The following is a 21,669-nucleotide window of genomic DNA, read 5'->3' as shown; positions in this document are numbered from 1 at the left end:
ACATGAGACCTCGAGCCACTGAGTGGCAGTGCCCAGGCAGAACCCGGGTCACTTTTTATCATGTATATATTATTGTGTGTGTGTGTGTATAAGTATGTTCATATCAGGAGTCTCCAGCCTCTCTTGGATGAAAACCTGTTTAATTTCCCAGAAGCCATCAATCGGGGCACTCATTACTCAGGAAGGATGCTTTACATAGGGCAGGCAACCTCGGGGGTTGGGGGTTGTAGGTGGCTTAGAAGGGACAGGGCCCAAGAGATCTCCTTGATCTCAGCCGGGCACTTGCTCCATGGTTTTTTCCTCTTCTGAATTTGTATCTAGTGCCTTCTGCTGGGGATGTGGAGAGAGCCAGAGTTCTGAAGGAGGAAGGCAATGAGCTTGTGAAGAAGGGGAACCATAAGCAAGCGATTGAGAAGTACAGTGAGAGCCTCTGGTTTAGTAACATGGAATCCGCCACGTACAGCAACAGGTACCTTCCGCACGGCTGGCCTCGGGGCTTTCAGGACGCTGGGCATTCTTCCACAGTCTTCTCTTAGACCCTGAAGGATTGGCATCCTAGCATTTCGTCAGCACGTGCCTATCTCAGATATCACAGGTTCAGTTCCAGACCGCCTCAGTAAAGCCAGTAAGGCGAGTCACATGAATTTTTTGGTTTCCAAGTATGGAAGTTATGTTTATGCTATAAGGTAGTCTGTTAACTGTGCAATAGCATTATCTCTTTTTTAGAAAAGGGAAAAGAAAAATATACATACCCTAATTTAAAAATACTTTATTGCTAACAATTGCCAACTGTCCTGTGAGCAACAAGGCATCATAGTAACACAAAAAGATCACTGATCACAATTCACCATAAAAAGTATAATAATGAGGGCACAGGCTTTGAGGCCTTAGTCTGCTGGGATCCTCCTTTGCCTGGCAAAGCAAGGAAGCTATTTTCTCTCCTTCGCCCCCCTCCCAAAAAGAATAATAATGATGAAAAAACTTGTAATGTTATGAGAATTACCAAATGTGAAAGAGACACAAATGGCGCCAATAGACTTGCCAGATGCAGGGTTGCCAGAAATCTTCAAAATAGCTGTGAAGGTATGCCGGTGTGTTACAGCTCAAAACATTCATTCACACTTGATTTGGTCACCACGAGATAGGTGTTGCTAGTGGGGCTCTAGAAGGGCCTGGGACCAAGGGCACCGTCCCGTTACTCTGCAGAAGTCACTGCTGTGCCACAGCAGGTCAGGGCATCGGTGGTAGCTGTTCTTCCCAGTTTGGTTTGGTTTTGTCTTTCTAGGGCCGCATCTCTGGCATATGGAGGTTCCCAGGCTAGGGGTCGATTAGGAGCTGCAGCTGCCTGCCTACACCCCAGCCATAGCAATGCCAGATCCGAGCTGTGTCTGTGACCTACACCGCAGCTCACAGCAGCACCGGATCCTTAACCCATTGAGCGAGGCCAGGGATTGAATCTACATCCTCAGAGAGATAGTGTCAGGTTCTTAACCCACTGAGCCACAACAAGAACTCCACTCTTCCTGTTTTAAAGTTGAGAAAGCTAAGAGTAGGAAAGGCTTTGCCTCAGCTCACCCAGCCCATAAATGGCAGAGACGGAATTGGAACCTGGCTCCAGTGAGATCTGTGAGTTTTACTGTCAGCAGCTTGAAACATTCAGCAAGGGTCCTGATCTGATCCAAACATATCTTATAAAACATTTATCAATAAATCTTGTGAGCCTATTTCTCCTTCCCAACCAACATATACATACGACTCTTGGGTTCAAAAATCTTGGATCTGCTATAGGCTCACCATTCCTTACCCAGAACCCTTGGGATGAAGTGCTTCAGATTTTAGGAAGGTACAATGGTGCATATACTGAGTCACAGAGCACTCCATCCAGCAGGGCCTGGGCAGCTTTCGGAAGTTAATCATTAGCATTTCTGCAGAGAAACACGTGGAAATTGCACAGTCACGTGGGATGGTGTGAAGAAAGACTAAGCAGCCTCATGTCCGTTCAGGTCACGTTTTGCTGCCAAATTAGTTGAAAGGGAAACTCTGAAAGCTTGGATTTTGGCATTTTGGACTTGTCGTTTACTGGGTGCCGGGACTGGGGTGCCTTGTCAGCCAGGCTAACTTGGGGCAAAGGCCGCAGCCCGTCCATCCAGGTTTGTTCAGCAGCATCTTCTCAGTCCTCTCTGTGGTCGGGGGCCTTGCTCACTGCATGTTGCTGGAGGCCTCTATTAACCCATTTTGCTGGAGTTTTACCGCATTCAGGACAATGTTTTATTTAAATGCTGGTTTTCATGCAGATGTGTCTCTGCCACTGTTTTAGTTACATTTGCTTGAAGGGCTGGTCTTTTCCTTATTCTTCTTAATCAGAGTGTCCTTAGAAGTTTTCTCAAGGAAACTGATCTAGCTAAACCTTAAACTCTCTGACAAATTCCAAACCATATCTTGTTGGGTCTTTGGTCATAATTACATCGATTTTATAAATGTGATTTAGAAGACAGATAACTTTATCCAAAACGGAAACTTCATACAACATGGAATTTTCTGTCCCCTGTCGCTGAAATCCTTGATGCCACTTTAATGCCCCACTTCGTGCAAATGCATCTGTGTGGGCCACCGAGTCCTCTTCGGCTTCAGGTCTGTGTGCAGTTGACACCTGAGTAGGTGTCATCACTCAGGCATGTGGCACCTATGGTTGGCCAGGCCTGGAATGGACCTCCGGAAAACTCTTCATTTAGTGCTCAGAGCACTTCTTCAGGGCAGGCATGGTCCCATTTTACCTAAGAGAAAACAGGTTCAGAAAGGTGAATTAATGACCATAAAGTTAAACAACGAATACATAGTAGCGCTGGGATTTCAGTCAGGGGGTTGTGACTCCTAAGCCTGGGTTCCTTTACCCTCACCCATATCATCTCCCAGATGCCTTTGTAATGAAAACCCTTCTGATTGGATATAAAATCATTCTGTTTACCAGAAGCCGAGGGTGTTTATTTTATACACCAAAGTCAGGCAATTTTAATATCTTAAATATACTCTAGAGCCCATGTATAATCCCTTTCACAACAACGTTCACATTCTAAAGTCACCAAATGGTACGTAATGCCTATGCTGTGGCTCCTCTACTTGCCAGAAACTTGGCTAATTCTTTAAATCGCTGGAGGCCATTGAGAGAACACTTTAGTTTCCTTAGAATTGTTCTGTGTTTGGATTTAAGTCAAGGACTATGATTCTAAAAGTTAGTGGCTTACCACGGCCATTTTATTTTGCTCGTGATTTGTGAGCCAGGAATCCAGAAGGGGCGGTTCTTACTCAGGGTCTCTTATTCAGGGTCGATGGGATGGTCGCTGGGATTGGGGTGACCTGAAGACTTCTCTTGGGTATCCGGCACCGGGGCTGGGGTGACTGGAATGGCTGGAGAATGGAACTGATGGAGCAAGCAGGAGCCTTTTTTCTTCTCTCCTGGCAGCCTTTTCACATGGGCTGGTTTGAGCTTCCTCACAGCAAGGAGGCCTCAGAGTAGTTGGCTTCTCACAATGCAACTAAAGGCTCCAAGAGCAAGTGTTCCCTGAGACCAGGGCAGAAGCTACAAGACCTCTGTGACCTAGGCTTGAACTCACACTGTGTGCCTCCTCTGCACCCTCCTGGTCAGAGCAGTCATGGAACCTGCCTCAGCTGGAGGAGAGAGACCCCTTTCGTAGGACCCCTGCAATGGGAAGAATGCCGCAGAATTTGTGCCTGCTTTTAAATTCCTACAGGGAGAAGCTTTTTCTAAATTAATTTATAAATTCCATGCAATCTCAATGAAAATTCTGGAATTTTTTTTTTAGCATTCTTAGTAATCTCTAATTTGTCATGAAAAAAATAACAACATAAGGGAATTTAGTGTATGAAAGTGGGGGGAAAAGCAGGATTATTTAATGCATGGTGTTGGGTTGGCTGGAAAGAGTTAAAAAGAAACCTGAATCCCTACCCTCACTCTTTATTTTAAAATAGATTCTACGTGGATCACAGCTTCAAATGTAAACAGTAAAGCCAAGTTCTAGAATAATGTGTGGGTTAATTATCTTGCAGTGGGGAAGGTATTAGGTAGTGATGGGGGGGTGCAGAAGTCACTAAAGAAGTTGGATAAATTTTATTTCATGAGATTTAAAAAGCCTTATATAAAGATATTCAGCTTTAAATCAACTACATTAAAGCAGGCACTGTTTTCTTCCATATTGGCGAAAGTTAAACTTTGAGACCCAGGGTATAGTTGCAGGAAGGTAGCCTCTGTTAGGAACTGTTCTTAAGTATACTTTATCCTTGAATAAGATGGCTGTTGGGGCACTGACCCTCCTTGTAGTCAAAAATCAGCCTTCCACATCTGCGGTTCTGCCACATGACTGAGTCTACCAAATGCGAACCATGTGGTATTGTAACAGTCTTATTACTGAAAAAAGAAAAAAATCTGCATATAAGGCGACCTGCTCAGTTCAGACCCATGTTGCTCAAGGGTCACCTGCTTTTTTTGGAGACCATTTTGGTAATAATCAAAAAAAATTTTTTTTAATTTTATTATAGTTGATTTACAGTGTTCTGTCAATTTCTTTTTTTTTAATTTGGTTTTTGTTTTTGTTTTTGTTTTTTTTGCTATTTCTTGGGCCGCTTCCACGGCATATGGAGGTTCCCAGGCTAGGGGTCCAATCGGAGCCGTAGCCACTGGCCTACGCCAGAGCCACAGCAATGCGGGATCCGAGCCACATCTGCAACCTACACCACAGCTCACGGCAACGCCGGATCGTTAACCCACGGAGCAAGGGCAGGGATGGAACCGACAACCTCATGGTTCCTAGTCGGATTCGTTAACCACTGCGCCACGACGGGAACTCCTGTTCTGTCAATTTCTGCTGTACAGCGACGTGATCCAGTCATACATATATACACATTCTTTTTCTCACATTATTCTCCATTGCGTTTCATCACAAGTGATTAGATAGAGTTCGCTGTGCTCTACAGTAGGATCTCATTGCCTACCCGCTCCAGATGCAATAGTTTGCACATACTAATCCCAAACTCCCAGTCCACCCCCTCCCTCCCCTCCTACTCCCACTCGGCAACCACAAGTCTGTTCTCCACATCCATGAGTTTGTTTCTGTCTTTAGATAGGTTCATTTGTGCCATATGTTAGATTCCAGATATTAAGTGATACTGTATGGTATTTGTCTTTCTCTTTATTACTTAGTATGAGAGTCTCTAGTTCCATCTTGGTTGCTGCACATGCCATTATTTAGTTCTTTTTACGGCCGAGTAGTATTCTGTTGTGTGCCACATCTTCTTAATCCTTCATCTGTTGATGAACATCAAGTTTGTTTCCATGTCTTAGCTATTGGGAATAGCACTGCAGTGAACAGAGGGGTGCATGTGTCTTTTTCCATGGTAGTTTTGTCCAGATAAATGCCCAGGAGTGGGATTGCTGGGTCATATGGTAGTTCTGTATTTAGTTTTCTGAGGTCCCTCCACACTCTTTTCCATAGTGGTTGTACCAGTTTACATTCCCAGCAGCAGTGTTGAGGGTTCCCTTTTCTTCACACCCTCTGCAGCATTTGTTATTTGTGGACTTATTAATGATGGCCATTCTGACTGGTGTGAGGTGGTACCTCATAATAGTTTTGATTTGTATTTCTCTAATAATCAGTGGTGTTGAGCATTTTTTAATGTGCCCGTTGGCCATCTGTATGTCTTCTTTGGAGAAACGTCTATTCCGGTCTTCTGCCCATTTTTCAGTTGGGTTGTTTGTTTTTTTGCTGTTGAGTTGTATGAGTTGTTTGTATATTTTGAAGATTAAGCCCTTGTTGGTTGTGTTGTTTGAAACTATTTTCTCCCACTCCGTAGCTTATCTTTTTTTTTTTTTTTTTTTTTTTTTTTTTATGGTTTCCTTTACCATGCAAAAGTTCAATTAGGTCCTATTGGTTTATTTTTGCTTTTATTTCTTTTGCTTTTGGGGACCTAAGAAAACATTTGTATGATTTTTTTGCCTGTATTCTCTTCTGCAAGTTTTATTGTGTCTTGCTTTACATTTAAGTCTTTAAGCCATTTTGAGTTTATTTTTGTGCACGGTGTGAGGGTGTGTTCTAGTTTCATTGATTTGCATGCGGCTGTCCAGTTTTCCCAGCACCATTTGCTGAAGAGACTTTTTCCCATTTTATATTCCTGCCTCCTTTGTTGAAGATTAATTGAGCATAGGTTTCTGGGTTTATTTCTGGGTTTTCTATTCTGTTCCATTGGTCTCTCATCTGTCTTTGTACAGTATCACAGTCTTTTTTTTTTTGGCTTTTTGCCTTTTCTAGGGCCGCTCCCTCGGCATATGGAGGTTCCCAGGCAATAGGCGTCCAGTCGGAGCTGTGGCCGCTGGCCTGCGCCAGAGCCACAGCAACGCGGGATCCCAGCTGCGTCTGCAACCTACACCACAGCTCATGGCATTGCCGGATCATCAACCCACTGAGCAAGGCCAGGGATCAAACGCGTACCCTCATGGTTCCTAGTCGGATTCGTTAACCACTGAGCCACGACGGGAACTCCAAGTACCACAGTCTTGATTACTGTAGCTTTGTAATATTGTCTGAGGTCTGGAAGAGTTATGCCTCCTGCTTGGTTTTTGTTCCTCAGGATTGCTTTGGGAATTCCAAGTCTTTTATGGTTCCATATAAATTTTTGGATTGTTTGTTCTAGTGCTGTGGAAAATGCCATGGGTAATTTAATAGTGATTGCATTGAATCCATAGATTGCTTTGGGTAATATGGCCGTTTTAACAATATTAATTCTTTCAGTCCAGGAGCATGGGGTGTCTTTTCCATTTCTTTGACTCCTCTTTAATTTCCTTGATTAATGTTTTATAGTTCTCAGCATATAAGTGTTTCACCTCCTTGGTCAGGTTTATTCCTAGGTATTTAATTTTGGGGGCGCAATTTATTTATTTCTGCTTTTACAGCCACACCTGCAGCATATGGAAGTTCCCAGGCTAGGGGTTGAATCAGAGCTGCAGCTATCAGCCTATGCAACAGCCTCAGCAATGATGGATCTGCCCCTCATTTGCAACCTACACCACAACTCACAGCAACGACAGATCCTTAACCCACTGAGTGAGGCCAGGTATTGAACCCCCATCCTCACGGGCACTAGTTCGGTTCGTTTCTGCTGCACCACAACAGGAACTCCGTGGGTGCAATTTTAAAAGGTATTGCATTTTTATATTTCTTTTCTGATATTTGTTAGTATACAGAAATGCAACCGATTTCTGAATGTTAATCTTGTCTCCTCCTACTTTGCTGAAATCATTGATCAGTTTGAGCAGTTTTTGTACGGAGTCCTTAGGGTTTTCTATATATAATATCACTGTCATCTGCATAGAGGGGCACTTTTGCCTCTTCTCTTCCAGTTTGGATACCTTTTATTTCTTTCGTCTGATTGCTGTGGCTAGGACTTCCAGTACTTTGTTGAATAAAAGTGCTGAGCGTGGCATCCTTGTCTTGTTCCAGATTTTAGAGGGAAGGCTTTCAGCTTTTCTTCATTGAGTAGTATATTGGCTGTGGGTTTGTCATAAATGGCTTTATTATGTTAAGGTATGTTCCCTCTATAACCACTTTGGTAAGAATTTTTATCATGAATGGACGTTGGATTTTGTCAAATGCTTTTTCTGCCTCTGTTGAGATGATCACATGGTTTTTGACATTTCTTTCAATGTGGTATATCGTGTCGATTGACTTGCCTGTGTTGAACCATCCTTGTGAACTTGGGATGAATCCCACTTGGTCATGGTGTATGATCTTTTTTATCTGTTTTTGGATTCGGTTGGCTAAAATTTTGTTGAGAATTTTTGCATCTATATTCATCAAAGATAATTTTCTTTTTTGGTCGTGTCTTTGGTATGGATTCTAGGGTGATGGTGGCTTCATAGAATGTCTTTGGGATTATTTCTTCGTCAGCCTTTTGGAAAAGTTTAAGAAGAATGGGTATAAGTTCTTCTTTGTATGTTTGGTAGAATTTGCCTATGAAGCCATCTGGTCCTAGCCTTTTGTTTGGAGGGAGTGTTTTTATTACATATTCAATTTCATTTCTAGTGATTGGTCTGTTGAGTTGATCTGTCTCTTCTTGATTCAGTTTTGGTGGGCTGCATGTCTCTAGAAAGTTGTCCAGTTCTTCTAGGCTGTCAAATTTGTTGGCATATAATTGTTAATGGTATTCTCTTACGGTTTTTGGTATTTCTGCAGTATCCATTGAGGTTTCTCCTTTTTCTTTTTTTTTTTTTTGGGGGGGGTTGTTTTTGTTTTTGTCTTTTTGCCATTTCTTGGGCCGCTCCCGTGGCATATGGAGGTTCCCAGGCTAGGGGTCCAATCAGAGCTGTAGCTGCCAGCCTACGCCAGAAACCACAGCAACGCAAGATCCGAGCTGCGTCTGCAACCTACGCCACAGCTCACGGCAATGCCGGATCGTTAACCCACTGAGCAAGGCCAGGGATCGAACCCGAAACCTCATGGTTCCTAGTCGGATTCGTTAACCACTGCGCCACGACGGGAACTCCTCTCCTTTTTCATTTCTTATTTTGTTTGAGTTCTTCCTCTCCTCTTGGTGAGTCTGGCCAGAGGTTTGTCAATTTTGTTTACCGTTTCAAAGAATGAGCCCTTGGTTTTATTGATCTTTTCTATTGTTTTTTGACTATTTTATTGATTTCTTCTCTAATCTTTATGATTTCTTTCCTTCTGCTGACTTTAGGTTTTGTTTTCTCTAATTCTTTTAGGTGGTAGGTTAAGTTGTTGATTTGAGATTTTTCTTTTTTGAGGAAGGCCTGTATTGCTATGAACTTCCCTCTAAAAACTGCTTTTGTGGCATCCTGTAGATTTCGAATGGTGTTTTCATTATCATTTGTCTCAAGGTGTTTTTTAATTTTCCTTTTGATTTCCTTGTTGACCCATTGGTTTTTTAGTAGCATGTTGTTTAGTCTCCATGTAGTCAGTTTTTTCTCTTTTCCTGTGATTGATTTCTAGTTTCATGGCATTGTGGTCAGAAAAGACACTTGAAATAATTTCTACACTCTTAAATTTGTTGAGGTTAGTTTTGTGCCCTTGTATGTGGTCAGTCCTCGGGAATGTTCCATGTGCACTTGAAAAGAATATACTGATTTTTTTTGGATGTAATGTCCTGAAAATATCAATTAAGTCTAACTTTTATGTTGTGTCATTTAGGATCTCTGTTGCCGTATTGATTTTCTGTTTAGAGGATCTGTCCCTTGATGTGAGTGGGGTGTTAAAGTCTCCTACTATTACTGTAGTCCCATCAATTTCTCCTTTTACGTCTGTTAGTCTTTGTTGTATGTATTTGGGTGCTCCTATATTAGGGGCATATATAATGACAAGTGTAGTAATATCCTCTTCTTGAATTGATCTTTTTATCATGAAATAGTGTGCTTCAAAATTTTAAATGCATGTAAACTTTTGATGCAGCAGTTCCTCCTAATAGGCATCTAAGTTTTATGCACCAAGATGTTCATGGCAGCATCATTTACTTATAAACTTGAAACCACGAAAAATATCTCCTGACAAGGAATTAATAAATTATGGTACATACAAGAGAATACTCTGCACCTATTGGAAATAGGTGGAGTGGATGTCTGTTTTGTTTTTAGTGACTCTTTTTGGGGAAAAGGACTAAACTGAATGAGAAAGAAACACACATGCACTTTTCCCCCATTGATGCAGAATGTGAAGTTTTTCAAAATACAGGTTGAAAGAATTCTACATTGAACACTTGTATATACTTCCCAAGTAAATTCATGAACATTGTTATAAAATCAACTATATCTCAGTTTTAAAAAGCATTGTTATATTCACTTTATCACTATAGCCATCTATAGAGCTATCTTAATTTTTGTTTTTGGGGTTTTTTTTCTTTTTATGTCCACACCCTCACCCTATGGAGGTTCCCAGGCTAGGGGTCAAATTGGAGCTGCAGCTGCCAGCCTATACCACAGCCATGCCAGATCCGAACCACATCTGCAGCCTACACTGCAACTCATGGCAATGTTGGATCGTTAACCCACCAAGTGAGGCCAGGGATTGAACCTGCATCTTCATGGATATTAGTTGGGTTCTTAACCCACTGAGCGGCAACGGGAACTCCTCTTAAATCATTTTTGATGCATAAGCTGTACACACCTTTACATTTCACTCCTAACGTGTCAACATGCATGTACTTAGAGTAGGACTTTTGTGGGTTTTGTTAAGGTAGATAATTTATTAAGGGGAAGGTTTCAAGAAATCCCTTTTTTTTTTTGCCTGAAAGAGTACAGTGTGGGAGTGTAAGGTGGATGGAATGATGGCACTGAACACTGTCAGGATCTAGATCATTCGAACCTGGATTGAGTTCTGCCCCTCAGAAGTGGTGGTACCTTGACCAGCCCTTCTGTTCTGTAAAAGGGGGAGGGGCTCGTGAGGAAGCAGCCAGCACAGGAGGTGTTCAGGGAATCACAGGTCACTCCTCGGACTGTGTGGCTGGGGGGTGGCCCAGAGGGAGTGGCTGAAACCTCTGCATCCGTCTGTCCCCCAGAGCGCTCTGCCATCTGGTGCTGAAGCAGTACAAGGAGGCCGTGAAGGACTGCACCGAAGCCCTCAGGCTGGACGGAAGAAACGTGAAGGCCTTTTACAGACGGGCTCAAGCCTACAAGGCACTCAAGGTAAAAAGATCCTGACCAGAGGCCCCAAGAGAGCCACAGCCAGTTGTGCCTGTGGTGGCACTTCCAGAGCAGTCACAGCAACGTGGTAGCTGCCCTGTCCCTTCGGGTCCAGGTGCTCGGGGCAGGCCTCCAGGCTGGGGTGTGAAGGCCCTGGCGTCTCAGCAGCCGCCCCCACCCTGCTTGGTCTCCCTGGGCCAGGGCTGCACCCCTCAACCCTCTGTCTCCTCTCAGGACTATACATCCAGCTTTGCAGACATCAACAGCCTCCTGCAGATTGAGCCCAGGAACGGCCCTGCACAGAAGTTGCGGCAGGAAGTCAACCGGAGCTTAAACTAAAATCCCAAAAGGGCAGTGGGACACCTGCCTGACCTCCTTCCTGTGCCTGCTCGTGGGACCTGACGTGCCCCAGAGCTCCCTCCTCAGACCTGATGGCCTCCTGCCCATTTAGAGGCTTTGGTTGTTCAAGCTAAGCTCAGCGTAGCCAAAAATCAGACGTTTGTTGAAAAGGTCTCTCCCTGTTCTGCATCCCCCTGTGCTGCGGACAGCTAGTGGGTCACACAGATGGGTCCTTGTCAGCCAAGCATTTGGCTCTGGCTCTATCTCTACCCAGCATGCTCCAGCCTGAGTGCTGCACTTCCAGTATCACCAGGCCACCTCACCACAGTCCATCTGAGCAACCCAAGCTGGGGTGGGGTTGGTGGCTGGAACACCGTGGCCGCCTTCACCCAAAGCAGCCTGTTGAGCTGGTTCTCCAGGGCTGCTGTCCCAGCCCTGTCCTTGGCCCATGCTTCGTGCTGTGAACCCCAGTGCCTTTTGGCTGAGCCCTCCTTTGGTGGGGATGCAGAACCTGACCCTTGGCTAGTTTTGTGGCTCTGTGCTGCCACCCCCCGTGCGGAGGTACCTAAGCTGTTTCAAGAGCCCAGAGGGGTGGCTGCTGCTCCCGAAGGTGGGATGGGAGAAGGGCCCTCTTGAAGTCAGTGTCCCATTCCCAGCAGGGACTTGCCTTTTGACCCCAGTGGTGGCCCCTCTGGGCTTCTTAGGTTCGTTATAATATGTTGATGTTAATTTGAACTGAACTGAGTTGTTGAGATGTGGGTTTCCACTGTTGAAGTAAACATCTTCTCCGTCAGTGTCTATTGTACTTTTGTTTGTGCTTTTCCAGCTTTGGTTCATTTTGGAACATGGCTGTAAAAAACCTGAAAAAAAACAAAACAACAACCAAAAAAAAAAAACAGAAAAAACTACTGCTTGAGCATTTATCCATTCTTTGAGCAAATTCACCGGCCTGTCTGCCTGGGCCAGGCCCTGTGTGTATGGAGTGCTGGGGAAAGAGCAGTGACGAGACACAGTCCCTGCTCTCAGAGGGCCGTCAGTCCAGTGGGATGCGGGAGAGTGGTCACGCGAGAGTGACACTGCAGCCAGCTCGGGGTTCAAGAAGTGGCCCCACAACACTTTCCCTACCTAGGGAGCTTCGACCCTGTGGAGGAAAGGGGTCCCTCCCCCTAAGGAGAAGATTGATGACTCCATAAAGCAGAGCCCACAGGGTTTTTCAGCCCTTTGCTCCTGCATCACAGCAGCCCTTGGCTTGCTGCTTCTGCCGAGGGCCGAGCCTACCTTCAGAGCAGTCAGACCTCCAGGCTGAAGCGGATTTTTAACGTCACAGATACACTCATGGGTCTGATCCAGGGACCATTTCAAAGCAGGCAGCTGTACCCCTTTTCTTTCTTCAGGCATCACTTTGATTAGGGGCAGGTTTAGAGGTGACATCTAGTCACACCTGACATTCTTTTCTTGGGGCCTGTACGGCAGGTATCTGGATTTATTACCTGAAGAGGTTTTTCTCCCTGTAGGGGAGGAAGATCCCCACCCTGGGGGGGTACCCTAAAGCCTTTCTATAGGAGTAGAGCGTCAGCAACCCCCCAGTCACTCAGCCAGGAGTGTAGATGCAGGTGCCGCTCCCAGGGCGTTCGCCTGCTCGAGACTGGCGTCCAGGAACGTGTGGGTGCCTGAAGCTGCAGCTCGTTTTCTCTGTGCTGTGATGACAACCCTGTAGTCCCCGCTGCGCCGTTGGCGGGTGGCAGCTGCTCCCTGGGGGCTATTACCAGAGGCCCTCCTCTGTCAGGTGCAGGCTTTACCCCCGCTCTGTGCTCGGCGCACTGTGGGTGTCTGTTCCTTGAAGCCGAGGTCCCGACCCTGTCCAAGCCACCCTTTGCTCTGCCCGCTTCCCTCTGACACAAGAAGGCCTCCTGGGAGACAAGACGGAGTTTGCAACACTTTTAATACACAAAGCAACAGATAAGAGGCTGGCTGGGTGACCAGCCCTCATTCCACAAAAAGCTCAAGTATAGATACAGCCCAGCGGGGAAGTTAACAGTTCACAAGGCCCTAGAGCCAAGAGCAGGAGATGCTGGTCGCTCCATCAGCCAAGGGCTGAGGATTCCATTTTCTGGGGATGGAAAAAGAAAATGATTGTTTCTAAAGTATGGCAGATGCCCCACCTTCAAGTAAGGACAGAGACTAGACCAAGCCAGGCCGGCAGCGCAGGGCCAGGCCGGGCCCAGGATGAGGCCAACCTATCTGAGTGGGGTGCCGGGGTGGGCCGCCCCCTCCGCTCTGCACCATAGTCCACGCAGTTCCCATCACACAGGCTGTCCTTGTGTTTAATCATCACAGCTACCCCTGAACTCCTCCTTGGTGCCTCACAGAAAGCCGGTTGACACTACAGGGTTCTCTGTGACTCTGTCAGTGTCCTTTCCCAGGCTCTTACAGGTCCTGGGCTCGGCTGCTCTGTCAGCATCCTCCCACCGCCACCCACGCACCTGGTCTCAGCGCACGTGCACTCGCTCCATGGCCTGGTGGGCCTGCAACACCGCCAAAGCCTCTTCAACCTGCGGGACACACGTGGGAAAGGCTGGTGCAGCTGCCTTCGCAGGAGAGCCCTGCCTCCCCCTGCTCAGCATGCAGACTCGAGGGCTCCCCCACCCTCTGTCCACTGCCACGTGGCACAGCTGCCACCTGACTGTTACCAGCTCCCAGGACAAACCCGTGGTCGCCGCCTACACTGCCCAACAGCCAGGAAATCCTACCCCTCAGTCCCCACACAGCTCCTTGCCTGTGGGAGCCTCAGGGAGTCTGGAGGGGCTGAAGGCGCAGCCCCTCACTAAGGGCTTCTCCCACACCCACATGCAGCAGGTATTTGCAGGGTTTTTTTTTTGGGGGGGGGGCTTGGTCCACCCAGGGTACATGGAAATTCCTAGGTTGGGGATTGAACCTGCACCTCAGCAGTGACCTGAGCTGCTGGAGAGACGATACCAGATCTCTAACCCCCTGCACCATAGCAGAACTCCAGGTTTTAGCAAGAAGGTAAACATCTGTCTGAGCAGCAGCTACCCTCCTCTGGCCCTCAGGGCTCCCCGCTCCTTCAAAGGCCCCAGCCCACCTTGGCACTGAGGGACTCCGGGGACTCCAGCATGAGCAGCAGCTCCGAGTTGTCAATCTCCAGCAGCATCCCCGTGATCTTGCCGGCCAGCTGCGTGTGCATATTGTAGATAAGGGGGTAGAGACGCTCACCTGCACGGAACAGCACACACCTGGCGACAGCCCAGCATCCCCAGGTGGTATTGGGCAACAGAGCAGAGAGGGATCCAGGTTCTTGTCCCCCAACGGCTCCTTGCAGGTGTGTCACTGAGCCTTAGCGGGAGTCCTAACTGGAAAGAGGGCATAGCAGACCTCGCCTTGGAGGCCGGTTTGAAGAATCAGATTTGACATTACGCATAAAGGACACTGCAGAGGAGATCGGACACAAAGTTGGTTGTGTTTTAAAGACTACTCTTGTTCAGCTTGTCAGAAATCATTTGAAGTATCACGTGGAAATTCGACACAGGATATGCTAATGCTGAACTTGACTCTTTAGAGGGACAGGAGAGCCAAACACAAGATAAATTCACCTTCCACCACTGGGCACTTCTAGCGACAGGGCCTAGTGTTGATGGTTGGCCCATCTTGGCAACATGTGGAGGGTGTAGCCAGGATGGGGTGCCAGGTGCCTTGGCGGGGGGGACGGCTTTTCCCACGAGGAGAGTGACCATGCGTCCAGGGAAGTGCTGACAGCCTTCTACTTCCGCTGAGCCCATTGAGAAATTTTGAGGAGTAGGTAGTTAAGTGGCCAAACCCCACGAGAGCCGGTTAACAATGGGGTGGTGGCAATGCGGGCCTTCACAGAAGAGCCTGGGAACCGCAGCAAAGCTTATTCAGTCATTCAACAGGTGGTGGCCTCCTTTGGCGGGCCTGCCATATATGCTGGGGTGCAGGTGCATGGCCCAGGAGTTCAGGGGCCAGTGGGGGACACGGTTCATCCCCCCGTGCACGTTTATGTCCTACCTCCCTGCGGTGGGCACTGGGAGACTAATGAGACATCAGGAGAGGCGTGAGGAACCACAGCACCCACCTTCTGGGCCAGTTCCTGGCAGAAACCCAAGACCCCACCCTTCCACTCCTCCTCCCGGCTCCTCATCTCCCCACACCCAGGGGCTCTCCCACCCTGAAGCAAAGCCAGAGGCGGTGGAGCTGGAAGAACCCTGGGGACCATGTGGTCTAAACAGTGCTTTAAGACGAGAGAATGGGGGCCTAGCCAGTAAATGCGCTTTGGGCAAGGCCATCCGGCAGGCGGTTCAGCACAAGGCTGGGGATCTTATCTTCAGGTCTGACCTCTGCTTAGGGTGCTTCCCACCAGGCAAGCCAGCTCGCAGCACCCGCTTCCAGCTCCAGAGCAGGGGAGCCAGCCACTCACCAATCATCTGCTTTTGCTCGTGGAGCGGGGCTGCAGCCAGCACGGACGCCGTCAGGGGCTCCTGTCTGGGGACGCGCACACCAGGCTCCTGGACCTACACATGGTGCCGGGGACACGTCCCTTAGCCAAATGGATGGGCAAGGCCTCAAAACCCTTACCCCTGTCAGGCCTCCAGGAAGGCTCTGGAAAGCAGGGAGCAAGGGAGGGATGATCAGGTGAGACAAAAGCCCTAGCAAGGGCTCAGTGGACTGGATGACAAAGTCTCATTCTTTTTTTTTTTTTTTTTTTTGCCTTTTCTAAGGCCGCTTCTGCGGCATATGGAGGTTCCCAGGCTAGGGGTCTAATCGGAGCTGTAGCCGCCAGCCACAGCCACAGCAACTAGGGATCCGAGCCGCGTCAGCGACCTATACCAGAGCTCATGGCAATGCCAGATCCCTAACCCACTGAGCAAGGCCAGGGATCGAACACGCAACCTCATGGTTCCTAGTCAGATGCATTAACCACTGCGCCATGACGGGAACTCCCAAAGTCTCGTTCTGATGCAGATGTTTTCCATGGTGTCAGAAACCCGATGCATGTTGCCGACTGAAAGCCACATGTTCTTGACCACTGGGTGCCAAATAAAATCAAGTAGCTTTGCGGCCGATGCCCCGCATGTTTTTGACCCTTTCACGTCTTGGTAAGTTTTGCTGGGAGTTATCGTGGCTCAGCAGTTAACAAACCCAACTAGTATCCATGAGGACGCAGGTTCCATCCCTGACCTTACTCAGTGGGTTAAGGATCTGGCATTGCCATGAGCTGTGGTGTAGGTTGCAGATGTGGCTCAGATCTGGCATTGTTGTGGCTGTGGTGTAGGCTGGCAGCTACAGCTCTGATTCTAACCCTAGCCTGGGAACCTCCATATGCTGAGGGTGTGGCCCTAAGAAAAAAGACAAAATAAATAAAATCATTTTGCTGGAGTTCCTATTGTGGTTCAGCGGCTTAGGAACCTAATATAGTCTCTGTGAGGATGTGAGTTCAATCCCTGGCCTCACTCAGTGGGATAAGGCTATGACATTGCCACAAGCTGTGGCATAGGTCACAGGTCCAGAGGTGCTGTGGTGTAAGCCACAGCTGCAGCTCTGATTCAGCCCTTTGCCTGGGAACTTCCATATGCCACAGGTGCGGCCGTAAAAAGAATAAAAAGAAAAAAAGAAAATCATTTTATTCTGTAAAGCCTACCTCATTTTACAAGAAATAGTTCAAAATATACACATAAGAATTCTATACAGGATAGGAAAATGCTGAGTTCATACACAAATTTATCAACGTCATACACCACATTAACAAAAAAAAAAGTCAAAAACCATATGATCATCCCAAAAGATGCATTAAAAGCATTTGACAAAGTCCAACATCCATTTATGATAAAAAACTCTCGCCAAAGTGGGTATAGAGGGAACACTCCTGAACATAAAGCCATTTATGACAAACCCACAGCCAATATAATATGCAATGGAGAAAAACTGAAAGCCTTCTCACTCAAATCTGGAACAAGACAGGGATACCCACTCTCACCACTGCTCTTCAACATAGTTTTGGAAGTCTTAGCCACAACAATTAGACAAACAAAAGAAATAAAAGGCATCCAAATAGGAAGAGAAGAGATAAAACTGTCACTGTATACAGACGACATGATACTATACATAGAAAACCCTAAGGACTCAACCCAAAAACTACTTGAACTGATTAACAAATTCAGCAAAGTAGCAGGATATAAGATTAACATTCAGAAATCAGTCACATTTCTGTATACTAACAATGAAATATTAGAAAAGGAATACAAAAATACCTTTTAAAATTGCACCCCAGGAGTTCCCGTCGTGGCACAGTGGTTAACAATTCAGACTAGGAACCATGAGGCTGCAGGTTTGATCCCCAGCCTTGCTCAGTGGGTTAAGGATCCGGCATTGCTGTGAGCTGTGGTGTAGGTTGCAGACGCTGCTCGGATCTCGCGTTGCTGTGGCTGTGGTGTAGGCCAGTGGCTACGGCTCCAATTAGACCCCTAGCCTGGGAGCCTCCATATGCCACGGGAGCGGCTCAAGAAAAGGTAAAAAGACAAAAAAAATTTTTTAATAAATAAATAAAATTGCACCCCAAAAAGTCAAATATCTGGGAATACACTTGACCAAGGAGGTAAAGGACTTATATGCTGAGAACTATAAAACATTAATCAAGGAAATTAAAGAAGATGTAAAGAAATGGAAAGATATTCCATGTTCATGGATTGGAAAAATTAATATTGTAAAAATGGCCATACTACCCAAAGCAATCTACAGATTCAATGCAATCCTTATCAAATTCCCCATGACATTTTTCACAGAACTAGAACAAACAATCCAAACATTTATATGAAACCACAAAAGACCCAGAATTGCCAAAGCAATCCTGAGAAACAAAAACCAAGCAGGAGGCATAACTCTTCCAGACTTTAAGCAATATTACAAAGTCACAGTCATCAAAACAGTGTGGTACTGGTACCAAAACAGACAAGACAGACCAATGGAATAGGATAGAGAACCCAGAAATAAACCCTGACACCTATGGTCAATTAATTTTTGACAAAGGAGGCAAGAGCATAAAATGGGAAAAAGAAAGTCTATTCAGCAAGAATTGCTGGGAAAACTGGACAGCTGCATGCAAATCAATGAAACTAGAACACACCCTCACGCCATGCACAAAAATAAACTCAAAATGGCTTAAAGACTTAACCAAAAGACAAGACACCATCAAACTCCTAGAAGAGAACATAGGCAAAACATTCTCTGACATCAACCTCATGAATATTTCCTCTGGTCATTCTCCCAAGGCAACAGAAATAAGAGCAAAAATAAACCAATGGGACCTAATCAAACTGACAAACTTTTGTACAGCAAAGGAAACCAAAAAGAAAACAAAAAGACAACTTACAAAATGGGAGAAAATACTTTCAAATGATACAACTGACAAAGGCTTAATCTCTAAAATATACAAGCAACTTATACAACGCAACAGCAAAAACGCCAACCACCCAGTGGAAAAATGGGCAAAAGACCTGAATAGACTGTTCTCCAAGGAAGATATACAGATGGCCAACAAGCACATGAAAAAACGCTCAACATCCCTGATTATTAGAGAAATGCAAGTCAAAACTACCATGAGATACCACCTCACACCAGTCAGAATGGCCATCATTAATAAGTCTACAAATAACAAGTGCTGGAGGGGTGTGGAAAAAAGGGAACCCTCCTGCACTGTTGGTGGGAATGTAAGCTGGTGCAGCCACTATGGAGATCAGTATGGAGGTACCTTAGAAATCTATACATAGAACTACCATATGACCCAGCAATCCCACTCTTGGGCATATATCCGGACAAAACTTTCCTTAAAAAAAGACACATGCACCCGCATGTTCATTGCAGCTCTATGCACAATAGCCAAGAGCTGGAAACAACCAAATGTCCATTGACAGACGATTGGATTAGGAAGATGTGGTATATATACACAATGGAATACTACTTAGCCATAAAAAAGAACGACATAATGCCATTTGCACCAACATGGATGGAACTAGGGACTCATACTGAGTGAAATAAGTCAGAAAGAGAAAGACAAATACCATATGATATCACTTATAACTGGAATCTAACATACAGCACAAATGAATGTTTCCACAGAAAAGAAAATCACAGACTTGTGGCTGCCCCGGGGGAGAAGAAGGGAGTGGGAGGGATCGAGAGCCTGGGGTTAATGGATGCAAACTATTGTTCTTGGAAAGGATTCACAATGAGATCCTGCGATGTAGCATTGAGAACTATGTCTAGATACATTGCAACACAACAATGGGAGGAAACATTGGAAAAAGTATGTACACATGTATGTGTAACTTGGTCCCCATACTGTACAGCGGAAAAAAATAAAATAAATAAAAATTTCAAACTCAAAAAAAAAAAAAAAGAAAGAAAATGCTGAGTTGGAGACTTTTTTTAGGGGGCGGGAGATAAACACAGAAGATATTTTCAGTTCTGTTCTTCAGATTAATTACATTCTTGCTATTCACCACATTACTACTAAGCCAAATTAGTTTTGGTAAAAACCCAGGCAAAACAAATCATGATGAATACACAAAATGTGATCGTGGAATTCCCACTGTGGCTCAGTGGGTTAAGGATCCAGCGTTGCTGCAAGCTGAGGCATAGGTCACAGATGCAGCTCGGATCTGGCATTGCTGCGGCTGTGGTGTAGGCTGGCACCTCCAGCTCTGATTCCGACCCCTAGCCCAGAACTTCCATGTGCCGAGTGGGTGTGACCCTAAAAAGAAAAAAAGAGTGCCCCTGGGCCTCTTTTCCTCTTCTGTTGTAAGGGTCGGGGAGGTCTCTTCTTGATGGTACACATTAATAAATGAAACTTTACAAGCCAAGAAAAGAAAGGAAACCAAGGCCCAGAGAGGACCAACACCTCAGACAGGTTCTGAGCCAGGCCCCCCACCAGAGCCCGAGATAAGAGGGCAGCCGGGCCAGCCTTACCCTGGGACTGTTGTGCGTTGCTGAACAACATTTGTGGGTCAGGAGAGGCCCGCTTGGTGTAGCACATCCCATCACGCCAGGTCCTGTGGTCTGGGTACCAATGTTGGCTACAAGAAGCAGGGACGGTCAGGCCTGGCAGCAGCACTAAAGGCATAAAACCTCAAGACCAGCATTCACATAGATCCCCAGCGCCCAAGCATGGGCCAGCACACAGATACGCAAACATCTGCTGAACGAGAATGGGTGTGCTTGTCTGACAGCCAAAACCTCTGCCTCTGCTCACAGCTGCCGCCCGCCGCACTCGGGTTCAGAGCTGGTGCTGAGCCCCTGCACGTCTGATCGCATCGCCCACATGACAAAATGGGAGTACTGTTTTCACTCCAGTGTTAGAGACGAGGATACAGCAGTGAGCAAGACCACACAGTCAGCCAGCCCCGGAACTGGGCCTATAGGACCCTGGAGCCCACGCTGACTACTAGACTACGGGGCCTCCAAATCCAGCCCCGCCTCCAGGCGGGCGAGTGGCAGGGTCACCATGGAGGCGGGTTCCGAGTCTCCTCTGATGCTGAAGCCAGCAGCAAGCCTCTGCCCCCATCCCCAAACGGTTCTGTTCTGTTCCTCTGGACCCTGCCCACACTCACCTACTCCCTGGGTCTGGGGCACCGGGCGTGGCACGTGGATGGAGACCTGCCTGGAGCTGCTGATGGGGACGGAGGGGCGCCGAGACACGGCTGCTGGCCGGACCACTGAGGCAGCAGGTGGGTAGGCGGCTGGTGGCACAGAGAACGTACAGAAAGTTTGGGTGGAAGGGGACAATCGGGCGGGGGGGAGGGCACCTGGCAGCCTGACGGTTCTGGAGGTAAAGGGAAGGGGATCGGAAGGGGAACCAGAACCTTCATCAGCAGAAAGATGAATGAATTCACTAGCAGACCCAGAAGTCCAGGGGAGGGGGTGGAAATCTGCAATCACAAAGCCAACTTCTGTCTCCCCAGAGCCCCAAGAAGCACAGGTACCAGGACCACACAACCCTGGTCCCCAGGGCAGCTTCAGGTCAGGGTGAACTGCACTCTTGGAGAAGGGCCATTCATCAACAGCGTGGCCGAAGGAGTTACATTTTCTTTTTTTCTTTTTGCATTCTTTTTTTTTTCCTTTTTAGGGCAGCATATGGAGGTTCCCAGGCTAGGGGTCAAATCGGAGCTGCAGATGTGGGCCTACACCACAGCCACAGCAATGCCAGATCCAAGTTACACTGCAACTCATGGCAACCCACTGAGGGGGCCAGGGATCGAACCTGCCTCTTCCTGGATACTAGTCGGGTTCTTAACCTGCTGCACCACAATGGGAACTCCATGTTTTCTTTTCTTTTCTTTCTTTTTTTTTTTTTTTTTTTTTTTTTTTGGCCGCACCTGAGGCATATGGAAGTTCCTGGGCTAGGGATCAAACCCGTGCCGTAGCAGCAACAATGCCAGATCCTTAACTCACTGAGCCACCAGGGAACTCCAGGAGTTAACATTTTCTCAGCTTTGCAGGGATTTTCTCCATCACAAATCAGGAGAGCCTTTGGAGCTCCCTGAGGATAACGGCTACAGGGCATGTCTTTTACAGGCTCAGCGTGGTTCTCGGGGCTTTACGCACAT

At 46.8% G+C, this 21,669-nt stretch overlaps 2 protein-coding genes across 14 annotated transcripts in view; one reads left to right on the top strand and one right to left on the bottom strand.

The window, feature by feature from the left end:
• TOMM34 (translocase of outer mitochondrial membrane 34) overlaps positions 1 to 11,840 on the top strand; it is a 35,229-nt gene extending 23,389 nt beyond the window's left edge. For 7 of the 12 annotated variants that reach the window (XM_085002691.1, XM_085002687.1, XM_085002689.1 and 4 more), the window contains 3 exons: positions 322 to 469; positions 10,573 to 10,699; positions 10,931 to 11,828. In XM_085002691.1, the coding sequence (XP_084858817.1) occupies positions 322 to 469; positions 10,573 to 10,699; positions 10,931 to 11,035 (380 nt within the window). In that variant the 3' untranslated portion in view covers positions 11,036 to 11,828. 12 annotated transcript variants of the gene reach the window in all.
• Positions 11,841 to 12,960: 1,120 nt separating this feature from the next.
• The window catches only part of PABPC1L (poly(A) binding protein cytoplasmic 1 like), a 29,951-nt gene continuing 21,242 nt past the window's right edge, over positions 12,961 to 21,669 (bottom strand). For both annotated transcript variants that reach the window (XR_014832414.1, XM_005672962.4), the window contains exons 10-15: positions 20,674 to 20,802; positions 20,033 to 20,139; positions 15,489 to 15,582; positions 14,139 to 14,269; positions 13,519 to 13,587; positions 12,961 to 13,145 (exon numbers count right to left, since the gene is read on the bottom strand). Coding sequence is in view for 1 of the 2 variants with exons in the window: in XM_005672962.4 (XP_005673019.1) it covers positions 13,525 to 13,587; positions 14,139 to 14,269; positions 15,489 to 15,582; positions 20,033 to 20,139; positions 20,674 to 20,802 (524 nt within the window). In the remaining variant the exon portion in view is untranslated. The remainder of the gene's footprint in view (positions 13,146 to 13,518; positions 13,588 to 14,138; positions 14,270 to 15,488; positions 15,583 to 20,032; positions 20,140 to 20,673; positions 20,803 to 21,669) is intronic.

Source organism: Sus scrofa, chromosome 17 (assembly GCF_054392235.1).
Source record: "Sus scrofa isolate SSC_HxYL_T2T_F1_AM1 chromosome 17, Sscrofa_HxYL_maternal_Yorkshire_Landrace_v2.0, whole genome shotgun sequence".
Lineage (NCBI taxonomy): Eukaryota > Metazoa > Chordata > Mammalia > Artiodactyla > Suidae > Sus > Sus scrofa.
The sequence above is the reverse complement of the archived record's forward strand: the minus strand, read 5'-3'. Positions and strand labels throughout refer to the sequence as shown.